This window comes from Vulpes vulpes, chromosome 8 (genome assembly GCF_048418805.1).
Source record: "Vulpes vulpes isolate BD-2025 chromosome 8, VulVul3, whole genome shotgun sequence".
In the NCBI taxonomy this organism is placed as follows: domain Eukaryota; kingdom Metazoa; phylum Chordata; class Mammalia; order Carnivora; family Canidae; genus Vulpes; species Vulpes vulpes.
The window spans coordinates 25999945-26014833 of NC_132787.1; the positions used below are offsets into that span (position 1 = coordinate 25999945).

A 14889-nucleotide genomic window follows, 5' to 3' on the forward strand; every position below is an offset into this window, starting at 1 on the left:
TATTAACCCAGGCTATCATATTTATACATGTATATCTTTAAGACCTACATGCAAGTTTTTATATATTTTCATTTTTCGGTAACAAAATAATTAATGTCACCAACAGGGCTTGTGTTATCTACTCCCTTCCTAACTCTCTAATCTTATGTTATAGCCCCCTCATTCTGTATGTTCCAACCAACCAGCTTCTTTTCATTTCTCAAACATTCCATCTCTTTCTGGGCCTCTCAAAGCATTGGCACCTAAACCTTTTTTTCTGTACATTTCTTCATTTGGCTACTGTTAACTTATTCTCTAGACTTTTCGATTAAATGTGGCTTTTTTTTTTTTTTTTGAGAAGTCTCTGAGTCATCTTCCTTAAGGATCCTCACCTAAATCCTAAACTAGGCTTTCCTCTTTATTTTTTTGAAGATTTTATTTATTTATTTATTCATGAGAGACACACAGAGAGAGGCAGAGACATAGAGGGAGAAGCAAGCTCCTCATGGGGAGCCTGATGTGGAACTCTGACCCCAGACCAAGATCACACCCTGAGCCAAAGGCAGATGCTCAACTGCTGAGCCACCCAGGCAGATCTCTCTTTACTCTCTTTAATATCATTTTTTCCTCATTGATACTAATGATGTTTGTAATTATGAGTTTACTTTTAAGCTTATTTTTCTTACACTGTCTTTCCTGTCATACTCTAAACTGTATCAGAACAACTACTTTATCTGTTTTATTTACCATGGAATATTCTTCAAGCATGGTCTAAGTATTTGTTCAATGAGTGAAGAAAGGAGTGAATTCTTTTTTTTTTTTTTTTTCTTGTCTATGAGAGTATTTGAAAGACCAGGTCAAAAGCTATTTTGAGAGTATATTACAAGTTTCAGAATATTGTAGACTGGTTATATTATACAGTCTGGTTCCTAAATTTTCTTTCAGTGAAATCAATAGTTGATTCATTCTGACAGGCCCATCCTGGTATAAGGTATCTCAAAATTAAAAGTTCTTTTAGAATCACAAAAAGGGATTTTTTTCACAATTGAAGCAATTGTAAATCAGTCTATGTCACAAAATTCTTAGTAAAAGGAGTGAGCATAAAATCTTTTTATCATTAATTATGGCATTGTGGTATCACAGTAACCCCAAGTAAATGCATTCTTAGAAAATTAAAATGTAAAAAAAATACAAATTTGTGTTCCAAATATATAATGGAAAATATGTACATTATTAGGTATGTTTACAGTCTAATATACATAAAAATGCTTTTTAAAAGATCATACTTACTTAAAAACCAGCATGATAGTTGGGGTGCTTCCCAATGAAGAGAAAAAATAATTCAAGACTTGCACCAGTGCATAAATATAAAATTTTTTTCTACATTGACTATCTCTTGGGCATTCACCTAAGTGCACCGAATTATTTTTGTTCTGGACACCTGTTACTTCCACACAACTACAGTTATGAAACACCTAAAAAATAGTTTTGAAATATTATAGAACATAATTAGAAAAATATGATTCAGTTATAAATACACTTAATTATATTTAAAGAAGTCTCATCTATTCAAGATAAAATATTTACCATGTTTAAAGAAAACATTCTGAAAATACACTTGTTTAATAGTTAAAGGCTAAATAGTTTCCTGGATTACTCTCTAGACCAAAACTATAATTCACGATTAGCATCTAGTTCATTCCTAATTTGAAAAGTATGAAAGGATAGAAAAATTAATGTTTGAAACTCTGTATATAATTTCTCATTAATATAGATTCTTTTTTTCTTATTTAAATTCAATTTGCCAACATGTAGTATAACACCCAGTGCTCATCCCTAATGTAAATTCTTTTTAACATTTTCCTCTCTCATTTTTACTTCCTATAAAATACCTAGTTACTCTCTTTAACAATCCTACTTGCACAGGGATGGAAAAGGAAGGGCTACTCAGAGAATCCAGAAAAAATAGTTTTGTCAGTGGCAAAACCTGGCACTAGAGCCACCCATTAGAATGGGGCAGAGTCTAGGGAAATAGGAGCTAGACAGGGGGTCCTGGAATTCTACTTTGGTCCACAAACATAACATCCAAAAGCATAATGACAGATTATAGAATAGATGATGTTATTACCAGAGAAGTTCAACGCAACAGAATATCCCAATGGGTAGACCACAGGAGAAGACAACTTAGGAACAAGTGATTTTAGAGATTTAATTTGGCAAGTTGTTTATTTAGAGATGTGGTTTTAATAAATTCTGTTTTGCATCTAGGCTAAACTATTAAGAGAATCTTAAAACTATTAGTGCTCTACTGAAGGATGACTTGGAGAAGACTTTGAATCCACACTTATCTGATAATTAAGGTTTGCTTTTCCACTAGGAATAATATGGATGAATCCTTTATGTACCAAGCCTATTGATCAATAGAATCAAGGAGATTATTCTGAGTAATTAAAAAGGGATGATTTATTACTAAGGATTTTGGTAAAAAGAACTCTGCAGTAATCCCCAAATGGTATAGTCATTGCCAGTATTAAGAAAATATCTCCATAGTACACAGATCTCTCTTTAGCATTCTAATATCATGTCTCTTCCAGGCCTTCACTAATAGGCCAAATGGAACCAAGGATTAAATGGAGCACTATCATTGAAAGGCACTAGAGCCATGAATATGAAATATGGGTTTTTAAGTACAGTGCATAAATTTATAAAAATTTATGGCCTGGCATCAATGAATCCAGGTGCTTTATTCATCAAAGTTCTCAGTGCCCTTCAATAAATACAACTAGTAGGATTATGAACAAGAAAAAAATGGAAAAAGTTTAAAAATCAAAGACATTTGTGTGTAGTAGATAGTAATGATCATAGCTGATTATACTGCTAATGTTGGTGAAAGGAAAATGGCTCCCCAACTTTGTGAGATATTCGGTAGATTGAAGTGGAATAGAGAACATTATACCTGATTCTCAATTACTGGAAATGAACTCAGGGAATTAGGGAGAACCCATAGTTTACACGGAAGGGAATATTTTGAATGAAGAAGGAAATGGCATTTCTGTGGAAGATGTTAGAAATAGGTAGGGAAAAGACTTAAGTTATCCTGGATAGAAGTGCCACCCTTGGGGAAATCAAAATCAGAAGCCAAGAATTGGACAAGTGAGTGTGGAGCCTTGATTAATTTTTTTGCAAACTCAAAAGGATAGTCTAAAGATAAACTTGTATTGCATATAGATTGTTGTCTTGTAAAGGAAGAGAGTTCTGGATAGTGGTTGGGTCTGGATTTTCCCCTAACTTCAGAAGGGTAAAATATATCTAATTTAATTGAATTAGTCAACTGAGGTGCTTCCTAGGGATCCTAAATGCATTTAAATTCCAGAGGAGAAAGGGGGAGTAATTTCAAATGAGATTTAAGCAAGAGAAAAAGCTATTTGTGTTTCAAGCAGGATTTTATGTGAGGCTTTCTTTTTCTTTTTTTTTTTTTTTTTTTTTATGTGAGGTTTTCGTTTACACAACCTCACGGACAACACTGGGAGTCTTTTCCTCCCTTTACTAGAGATCCTACTTATAGAAAGATTTGACAAATAATTGTTAAATCTGTGATATTGATCAAGGACAAAAGAGAAAGTAAAGATGAATGCTCACCATAGACTTTTTACTGCCACTTGAAGATTTGCATCCTGCTAGACAAGGTGACATGTAAGTTATCCCACTGTCTCCACAGATTGGTTCCCAGTCATTTTCATCACAATTGCAGTTTGAGTTACAATAAGAAAGTGGTACATTTATGGGAGATGTCACTGGATTATTTCTGGAAATATAAGGTAGACATATATCAAAAAGAGAGAGAGAAAGAAGGAAGGATAGGAGAAGAAGGGGAGAGAAGAGAAAAGAGAAAGGAAGAGGAGGCAGGAAAGGGAGCCAAGAGAAGGGAGGAAGCAGAGGAGAGCATAAGGGGAGAGAAGAGGAAGGGATGAGGGGACGAGAGAGAGCTTTAATTAGCAAAGTTTGTTGAACAATAATGCCAAAAGGGCATTTTTATATAGTGTTTATTAACACTTTCTGTCTTTACCCAGACATAAAGAAGATCCATAAGACTTATATAAGAGGTCTTTGTGATTCTACCAAGAAATTACTCATTAAACACTTCATTTTTCTGAGACTCCATTTTCTCTTCAGTAAGGTAATAGACAAAGGTTGTTTCCCAGATTACTGTAAAGTCCCACAAATCAGTGTTATTTAGTTTGAATTTTTAAATCTATATTTCAGCTACAAAAGAAAAGAACCCGTAAGGATCAACTTTTTAAAAGATTTATTCATTTATCCATGAGAGACACAGAAAGAGGCAGAGATATAGGCAGAGGGAGAAGCAGGCTCCTTATGAGGAGACTGATGTGGGTCTTGATCCCAGGACCCCGGGATCACAACTTGAGCCAAAGTGGACGTTCAACCACTGAGCCACACAGGTGCTCAAGGATCAATTTTTTAAAATTAGGAATAACAAAATCAGTTGAAAAAGACTAGAAAAACTCCATATACCTTTTAAGTGAAATGACAACATACTCTATAATAATTAACTGTAAAGTCTGGTTATATTTATAAATTATAATCTTATGGCTAAAATTACAAAATAGATTATTTGTATAATTAATGTTCTGCTTATAGATTTTAAAATTATTCTCTTGTTTTGAGTACAAGTCTTGATAATAATTGAGAATTGATCAACAAAGGAAGTAATTTACATGAAGAAAGAAGTAAATTTGAAAATTCATAAATTCTATTACCAATAACTTTACTAACATACATCTAATACCTAATTCTGCTTGGGAACATATAACTGGAGGAGGTTAAACATAATGATTAATGACCAAGTCCAGACATTGCCATCAGATACTCTGGTGCTTACACTCGTTCTGCAATTTTAGAGTGTGTTGTGACTACTCTTCCTAAAATCAGATTTGCCATTTGTAAGTCATAGATAATAACATCAACCACATAGGGATTTGGGGGGGATTAATATTGTAGTTATTAATTTTTTTGTTCTCAGTAGCCTTTCATACTCTTAAAAGTTTTGGGGACCCCATAGGTTTTTTGTTCAACTGTGTTATACATATTGCGTTATACATATCTATATAATCATAAATTAATACTAAAAATGTTGAACATATAGAGTGCCTGGGTGGCCCAGTCATTTTAAGTGTTTGACTCCTTATTTAAGCTCAGGTCATGATCTCAGGGTCGTGAGATTGAGCCCCATGTTGCACTGAACTCAGTGGGAGTCTACTTGAGATTCTCTCCCTCTCCTTCTGTCCTTCCCCACTTGACTCATGCTGTCTCTCTAAAAATTTTTTAAAAATTAATACATGAGAATACACAAGCACACATCATTAGCCACCAGACTGATGTTATTGTCACATTATTATAGCTTTAGAAAATAGCACTATATACTCATGAGAAAATGAGGATGAAAAAGGCAAATACCATCCTGGTATTATTATAAAAATAGCTTAGAATGTGCTGAGTCTTCAATAAAATCTCAGGGACCTCAGAATCTCAGATCAGATTCTGAGAAACTCTACTAATTCGTACTTTAAAAACTTACTCCTGTTACTAACACTTCACATATGCTGAATACATCGGTTCTGTTATTTGCTATCATTAAACTACGAGTTTCATGAAGTTAGTGATATAGCCTATATATCTTTTTGACCTTTAAGGAGGCACTCAGTAAAATTTTATGGAATGGAAAGAATCTGATACAACTCTAGTTGATTTCTTTTGAATAGATGGAACAGTTGCTATACTTGTTTTTAGGGAATTGGCTTTAGGCTAAAGCATGTCTGATAACTTGGGAGCCCTTGGAACTACTGCTGTGATGTACAGAAAAGTAACACCTGTGATGTAAAGCATCAGTCTGGAGTCATTGTGTGACTTCAAATAAGTCACAGTTCCTCTGGTTCTCAACTAATAAATTAAGAGGATAGAGGAGGTTTGGACTCCATGATCCTTAAGGTTCTTTTTCCTCAAAAGTTCAATGTTCCAAGTACTCTGTATTTACTGGAGTGGATAATGGTGGATAGGAGTAATTACCAACATTTATGGTTAGGAGGAAGCTGAGAGATAAATCAAGACAAAATTGACATTTCTCTAATAATAGGATGAGGTTTAGATAAAGAAATGTGGGGAAATTTGATAATTTCAAATTGACTTCTCATAAGATCCAGAGTGCAAAACTCAGAGTCAACAATAAGCAGCACTAGGTATCATCGTTACTCATTGTAATCCAAGGATCTTTCCTTGTCTGAATGTGAATCTTCCTAACCTTACATTATTGACTATATTCAAGAGATGATAAGAAATCTGTATCAGGAATATTTGTAGGAATACTTCACAATACTTTATAATACAAAGTAAACATTTTCTATGGTCTAACATACAATTATATGTAGGATATTTATTAATTCTACTGCTAATAATGATAATACCAAAGAAATAGTGTTAGCTTGCAGAAAAGGAAAATTCAATACAATGTAAGGAAATATTTTCTTATAAATATAGTTGTTAACCATTAAAATTAACTGTAGATAAGACTTGTACAGTCACTTGTGGGAAATGTTACTTATATTCCTATTATGATGCATCCAAAATTGTAGTAGTTAAGACTAGAAGTTTTGGAGTCTAAACCCCAGAATCTTAACATTGCTAGTCAGGTAATCTGTGTATCTCTCTAAGACCTACTTTAACTATCTATAAAATAGGGGCATAAGTACTTGCCAGTCTTTGTAGGTACCCAATAAAGGATAACTATTATTATTAAAACTTGTGTAGATTTTCTTTTAGGAATAAAAGGAGAACTTTTTTGAGATCTTAGGAAATGGCCATTTTAAGAATTTGTAAATTGACATTTCTCTCAAAAGAAAGTTTAGTTAAGATTGCTATCTGCCCTGTTTTCCTAATAGTCTTTTACATTGGATAGTTTATATGTTATGCAATTAATATATTGATATATACAAACCCATCATAAGTTAAGGTTAGGCCAGCAACTGGTTTGCTTTCACAAATCAATGCAAAAGTTAATAGTTGAAATAAAAAGGACAATAGACTGGTACAAAATGATAATTTGGCAATTCCAAGCAAGGTAAGTTTGAATTTTTTAATGACATATCCTCCTACAAATATTCCAGTTGCAACAGTTGGTAAGGTTATGGTTCCTAGAAATAAAAGAAAAGAAAAAATTGTGATTATATAAATATGGTTATTCTGAAGTATCTTTATCAATGAAACACAGAGTGCACCAACCAAATTAATCTCATTTTATTACTTAAGTAGAAAGCTGACAGCCGTGGGTGGAGGTAGGAGAACAGTGTATGACATGGGAGAAACAAAAATAATTTCTTGATGCCAATGCTAAGTATTAGGGTTCCCCAACAGCAAAAGTCAGTGACTGAGAATATTTGAATGCCTCAATCCATGGTTTCTATGAGGTACTTTCTTTCTCTGGAAAATAGCAACAAAATATCATCTTCCTGCTTAGAAGACTTGTATCCTACTATCTAAAATCCTTTACACCTAAAATATGATATTTGTTTGAATGAGGTAGATGTAAATGATGTGTTTAGTTGATTTTTCTTTTGTTCTACTTTTTGTAAGTAGCTGAGTCCTGATTCGAAGCCCATGAATTAACGAAATTATAAGGATTACATTACAAAAGGATTTGTCTCAGGATCTCAACATTATAAATTCCAATTATGCAGATACTACATCCTAATGTTCCATTTACATGCAACTTTTCTTTTAGGATTTCATCTTCTCAAAAATAACATGAGATGCAACTTCAAATGCAGAGCAATGATGATATCATGAGACTGAAATTTGATAAGATTTACAAAAGAATAATTGGAAATTATATTTACTAACATATAAAATTGCCTTCACAGCAAAATGTTGTTTGAAACTCAATTACTGGACAGTAGATAGCTTATCAAGCAAATTTAAATAACATGTCTTACTTACCAAGCCAAATGTTAGCCTCAGATGCTGACTGACCATACTGTTGCTCTACATATTTGAAGACGTAAGTAATAGCACCAATATGGCTGCTGGCTAACAGTAATGTCAAAAACTGTAATATAACATATAGGGGATTGGTAAGGATGCTTTTCAAAGACTGGAAAAAACCTATAAAAATATAAAAATATGATATAATTCAGTTTAAATATATGTTAATATCTTAATTTTATAAATGAATAAAAGTTAAATAAGATTGAAAATTGCCTAAATGTGTAACAGAAAGAGTACCCTGCATTCCTACTGTCAACAGCATTTTTAAATATTTTCCCTCATTTCTCCATATGTACATTAATATCCACCCAGTTTATTTTACCCCAAAATGAAACCATATGTACATGCTGTTTTGCACCTTGCTCAGTTCACTTTATATTTGGTTATTCTTAGCACTTTACCATACAACTGCATATATTATTAATTCAATTATTCATTAATTCAACAAATACTTGGTTTTCAACTGGGTCCCAGGCAATATGCTAGGTGCTCCAGAAACCAAAGTGAATAGACATGCAATATCTCTTATTAGTCAGCACTTAAAATTAATTGTTATATTAATAAGACAACCATTAATTTAAAAGTTACTTTAAAGAGAGTATAATGCAAGAAAATAAAGAGAGTGTAATCCAAAGTTCACAGAAATGAGAAGACTAAATTTTAAAAAATTATGAAGTTAAATTTAGTACCAGGACTCAGATCTGTTTCCTGGTAGACAGCTTTTCTACTATAAAATACTGTATCAGCAAATCTGGCAGTATTATAAATCATTTTTCTTATGGTGCAAGGAGAGGAAGAGAATAATAATGTTGTGTCTTAGGTGACATTGACAACAGTACAACTTGTGCCTACAAACAGATGTGTAAAAAATTCATAACTTCTGTTCATGGTAAGAATTTTGTGATCTGGGTCTATAATCAGAAGGTTAACCAACTGTAATGAAAGTTAAAGGTGGAAGGAATTTCTTAGAAAAAATATTAGTATAGTATCAGAGTCTAGCAAGATAGAACCAGATATGATTAGATAGGGATGACATGGACTTTGAAACATCTCCCTCTCTAGATCTCTAACGGTTTCCATTAATATGGTCAGAACTAAGTTTTTTATTCAATGGCAAGTAAGAAATAGTTTCATCTACTTTTACTGAAATTAACAATTCCAAATCAACTATAAATGTGAAATACTTGCCAGTGATATTTCCACTAAGACTTTGTCCATGGTTCGTCACATTAGTCATTTGACTCCTTTCCTCATTTGTTTTGAGCAAATGCAAAGATGTTAAGTTTTTCTTTTCTTGTTGTGGTTTATTCAGATCTCTGGGCAGGAAAAAGAATGGTATGGAAGACATAATAGATAATATTCCAGCCACAAGGAAACCAAGCCACCAAGCACCAACCCAACGGGTGTCCTTAGGAGTTATTCTGATATCGCCTGGAATAAAGAATTAGAAGCAGCCAGTCAAAAAATCATTTTGAAATGCAATATATTCTGTGCAATAATAATAATGATTGCTGTCCTTCATAGATGAAGAAGTAAACTATATTACATCAATTCTGAGATGCTATTTTTTAAAATTTTGTTCACACTTCAACACACAAATAGTGAGCAAAGGACTATTGAAAAAGTGAATTCATTCAATATTTGGAACAATGATGCCCTGTACTTGAAAAACATTATGTTACCTTGTTCTAATTATACTTACTGAGATCTACATAGCCAATATCCACGTACATTTTCGCAAACACAGATCCCTGTATAAAGCCAATGATTGGACCAATCATTGATATTGCATGCAAAGTACCTAAAGATATTATAAAACAATTTTATCAGATGTCAAGAATACATGGTTCTTTTTCAATATGTTTTTTAAAGTAACATTATACATGTCTAAAAATATTTGTTTAATAAACAAAAGAATGAAGTTAACAGCACTATTATTTCAAGGGTAGACCCAGGGAAAGTAGTCATAAAATCTAATATTTTCTGTACATTACCTAAATAAAAAGAAGAATGTCCTTCTTCAGCAAAATCGTCAATGTAAGAAATCCCCAAAGGTACTATGGGGGTTTCCCCAATTCCACGGAGCATATTACCCAGCAGAACATATAACCATATATATGACACAGATTCCTTTTCACAACCTACATAGACAAGATAGTGTGTTATTTAAAATATTAATTTTAGCATTCCTACTAGCAACTCAACTACTTTAACTCCTTTAAGATTTTTGTTTTTTTCTAATTGTAAGAATGATTCATATTCATGTTACAAAATTTGAAAATATAGGAAAGCAAAAATTAGCAAAAATTAAATTATCTATAACCCCACCAAACACAGAGTTGCTCCTCATGTTTATTATATCTTCCACATTTTTAGGTAACAACAAAATATGCACAATCTTTATGTACATTATATACTTAAATAGCCAGCTCAGATTACAACCTACTTTTACACTTGACATCATATTATGTCAATTTCCCCATGTGTTTAAGGTTTCTTTTATAGCAGAATTTTAATGACTGCATCTTGTTGTGCTGAATAAAGGTTTTGTAATTTATTTAATCAACTCATGAGATATTTCTAAGTTTCCATTCTTTTAAACAGGAATGCCTTGGCTATAATTGTAAAATAAGTCCTTGTGCGCATTCCTGGTTATTTTCCTAAGACAAATCAGTAAAAGTAGAATTGCTGATTTAAGCATACATGCATATTTTTGTTCTTTACTATACTGAAAATTAACCTTCAAAAAGAGAAACTTATATACTCCAAGGAATGGATAAAATGCTTCTACATTATTTCTTTTTATTTTTGATAAAATAAGCAGAAAATCTTTTCATTTTTAATATTTTTCTAATAGGTAGAAATATCTAACATTAAAAAACTTATAATTCCTGATTTGAGTCTTAATAGGTAAAAAAATATTTACTTGGTGTAATAATTAGTGTTTTTCATACAATTTTATTTTTTACATATTTATACCACTTCCCTAATTTAAATGCATATATTCTCTACCAATTTCCTGCTGAAATATTTTCTTATTACTTCCTAAAAGCTCTTTATATATATTAACACTGTTTTGTCTTATATACACAAGATGCAAATGATTTTCCTGTTTTTTAATCGCTTTTGGTAATAAATATAATTTTTTTACAGATATAATTAATTCAGTTTTAGAATATTTATTAGTGACACTATGAATTCTTACCTTTTTCTACTATCTCAGACGATGTTCTATTGAGTAACAAATTTTGACCAAGTAAACAGGTTGGGAAGCTTGATGTTAAATTTTCTGATGGATTAATATGAGTTTCTTTAGAATACCTGTAACTGTAACAATATCACTAGATTTAAAATTTAGCTTATCTACTGAATAGTTTCATTTTCCCAGAAATGCAGAGGAATTTTTCTCACTTTAATTGCATGATTTTCTTCTCTAAATTATCAGAATCCTTTTTGTCAATTTCACAGCCTGAATTTCAGGGAAAGTGATGGTAAAAATGAAATGGGAGTGCCCACTAAGAAATATTTATTCAGCACTTCCCAGGAAAGGTGGATTATCATTCTAGGAGTGTACATATTATGCTCAAGATATGTAATATCTTGGTTTCATGTTTTGTTTTTTAAAAAAAGAAACCTGGGCCACCTGGGTGGCTCAGTGTTGAGCATCTGCCTTTGGCTCAGGTCATGATCCTGGGGTCCTGGGATCGAGTCCCTCATCGCTCCCCACAAGAAGTTTGCTTCTCCCTCTGCCTATGTCTCTACCTCTCTGTGTTTCTCATGAATAAATAAATAAATAAAATCTTAAAGAAAAAAAATTCTGCTGTGTTAAATTTTTAATTTAAAAATGTGTTAAATTTTAAAAGGAATCCATTTGAATTATCTTCAAAGGTGGTCACAATCTAAACTTCCTGATTAACTTTCTGGTAAATCTTAATAGATTTTAGAAGAGCACTTTACAAGTCAATCTACAATACATACAAATTCATCCATATTTTTTTTTTATCAATAACCTCTCTGGCTTTCTTTCACAGATACTCATATCCTCCTCCCCACTATATACACTGAAATGTCTGACTCTACAAAACTTAGTTTTAGAAAATTCTAGTCCATTTCAGTTTGATGAGGAAGAACTTAATAACAACAGAGATGGAGCCAGAATAGCGACAAATGCTGATCCGAAGGTATCCTGTGAGCTCCAAGGGCAGCCTATTGCAGGCCAGGCATTATGCTCAGCTCCAGAGAACGAAAAGTAAAACATACAGCTTTTATACTTAAAGTATTTTATACTTTATAACATAAAGATCTATAATAAAGCATGTGACAAGTGAACATAACAGGTCCTGAGTTGTCACAAAGAAAAGGGGATGATCAGTTTTCCTTGGAGGTGGGAGAGGTGGTAGATTAAAGAGTTCACAATGAGGATGACATGTGAGATAAATCTTAAAAATGGATAGGAGCAAAAAAATGAATAGGGGCTTAACAGGTAGACAAAGAAGGAAAATTATTCAAGGCTATAGAAACACCACATGTAAAGATATAACATATTATGGCACATTTGGAAAGCTACAAGGCTAGAGTGTGGTCCTCCAACCTGGAGAGCAGTGTAAGATGAAGCTAGAAAGACAGTGAAGATACATGTAAATGAGTTTAGATATTAATCCATAGGCAAGGGGCACTGGACATTTTCAACTATGACCAACAGTAAGAAATAAATTTTGCAACACTACCAGAACATATACATATGTATACACACACTCATAAATATATGTACAATCAAAATAAAAGTTGTACAGAAAAGTATTTGTTCTCACATTATATATTCTTCTATTTTATTCTGTTCTCTCCTCTAAAAAATTGTTGATTTCAATCATCTGAATTGATTTGTTGATTCACTTGTGATTTGAAACTAAAGCTTGAGAAACCCTTCAATAGGAACTTGGGAGTTTTAAGCAGGGATGAAATAATTATATTTGTGTTTTAAAATAAATTCTCTAGTATAGGATATGAGTTAGGATGGAGTTGAGACTGAGGGCAGAAAGTCCAGGCCAGAGATGTGGGAAGCTTCAACTAGGTTAGAAACAATGGGGATGAAAGGAGGAAGCAACCTTGACAGCAAGAAGATAGTAATAAATAATATTTGGTGACCACTTGTCATGTGTGTTGAAATAGTGAAAGAATCTAGAATAAGCCCCTTGACTTTGGTTTGAATTCCTTTGTGGCTAAATGAATCATCATTGAAAGAGTAAATGTGAAAAATCTGAACTGGTTTTGACACAGTGGTGAATTTAATTTTGAATATATGCATGGGAAATTCTTACCAGATGGTAGGCTGGAGATAGCTATGAGATGACTTGAGTGTAAGAAAAAGTCAATGTATGTTATTGCTATATTTAATGCACAGACTTCATACAAATAATCTAGAATGAAAAGTGAAAGAAGATTGAAGAGGGAGCTTAGCAGATAGTGACATTATGGTGTCAGCAGCAGAATAAAAGGGCAGGCATGATGAAGAAGCCACAAATAGGGCAGCCCGGGTGGCTCAGCGGTTTAGCGCCGCCTTTAGCCCAGGGCCTGATCCTGGAGACCCGGGATCAAGTCCATCCTCAGGCTCCCTGCATGGAGCCTGCTTCTCCCTCTCTCTGCCTCTCTCTGTGTGTCTCTCATGAATAAATAAAATCTTAAAAAAAAAAAAAAAGAAGCCACAAATATAGGGGAAAAAAAATCAAGGAACAGTAATACAACGATAAAGAAGAAGAAGCAGTACCAAGAAGAAGAAAGTACTCATGAGAAAGTACTCTTAAAAGGGGGGAAGGGAATTACTATGGTAACCAAAAGACATAACTGTTGGTTTGGGCAATGAATAAGTAATTAATATCTTTAGCAGAAACTGTTCATTGTCTCTCAATATCCGTTCTTCACTCCTTCCATTGTAATAGAGATGGGATTTTTAGCTAGAAGGATGACAGACTGGAATAAAGTCTAGTTTTGCCAATGTCTTTGTATCTGAATGTCAGATGTAACAAAGTTCTGGCCACTGTGAAGTTAGAAGTATTATACTTCTGAAAATATTTCTTAAGCTCAGCCAGCACACACTTTTTCTTCTTCTTCTTCTTCTTCTTCTTCTTCTTCTTCTTCTTCTTCTTCTTCTTCTTCTTCTTCTCTTCTTTTATCTTGTTGCCTGAGACAACATTGCCACAATTTGGAGTATGAGGTTGAGGCTATGCAAGGCAGCACAATATGATAAAGAGAAGCAGGAACCTATCATGCCAGGTCTGTCTTCACTAATTTTTTATGTGGAAAATTAGCCTCTATCTTATTTAAGCCACTGCTATTTTAGGTTTTCCATCATTAGTATCTGACTCTAATCAGAACTATACCATGACCTTAAGAAAAATACTCTCGGGCAGCCCCGGTGGCTCAGCGGTTTAGCACCACCTTCTGCCCAGAGCATGATCCTGGATACCCAGGACCGAGTCCCACGTGGGGCTCCCTGCATGGAGCCTGTTTCTCCCGCTGCCTGTGTCTCTACCTCTCTCTCTCTCTCTCTCTCTCTCTCTTTCTCTCTCTCTCTCTCATGAATAAATAAATGAAATCTTAAAAAACTCTCAATGGGAATGGTAGTGGGTTAGGTGATGCACATTTATTGACTATAAACAAAATCTTGTAGGCAAAGACACAAAGTATATATTATACCAGAAAGTCATAAAAAGATCATTTATTTCCTATGAAACTATAACCTTATTTAGTGCTATTCCTATTTCAAAATCAGTGAAAGCCATGGCTGATAAAGCAATAAGTAACTTAAAACATAAAAAATATACTTCATTTCTACACATGCTTAGTGGGTATTCTTCT

General features: G+C 33.2%; 1 protein-coding gene across 7 annotated transcripts in view; it reads right to left on the reverse strand.

Moving 5' to 3' along the window:
- The window catches only part of SLCO1B3 (solute carrier organic anion transporter family member 1B3), an 86323-nt gene that overhangs the window by 12729 nt on the left and 58705 nt on the right, over nucleotides 1–14889 (reverse strand). For all 7 annotated transcript variants that reach the window (XM_025995139.2, XM_072765868.1, XM_072765869.1 and 4 more), the window contains 8 exons: nucleotides 11240–11361; nucleotides 10029–10175; nucleotides 9737–9835; nucleotides 9223–9465; nucleotides 7987–8151; nucleotides 6989–7184; nucleotides 3619–3784; nucleotides 1270–1454 (listed from right to left, as the gene is read on the reverse strand). In XM_025995139.2, coding sequence (XP_025850924.1) covers nucleotides 1270–1454; nucleotides 3619–3784; nucleotides 6989–7184; nucleotides 7987–8151; nucleotides 9223–9465; nucleotides 9737–9835; nucleotides 10029–10175; nucleotides 11240–11361 — 1323 coding nt within the window. The remainder of the gene's footprint in view (nucleotides 1–1269; nucleotides 1455–3618; nucleotides 3785–6988; nucleotides 7185–7986; nucleotides 8152–9222; nucleotides 9466–9736; nucleotides 9836–10028; nucleotides 10176–11239; nucleotides 11362–14889) is intronic.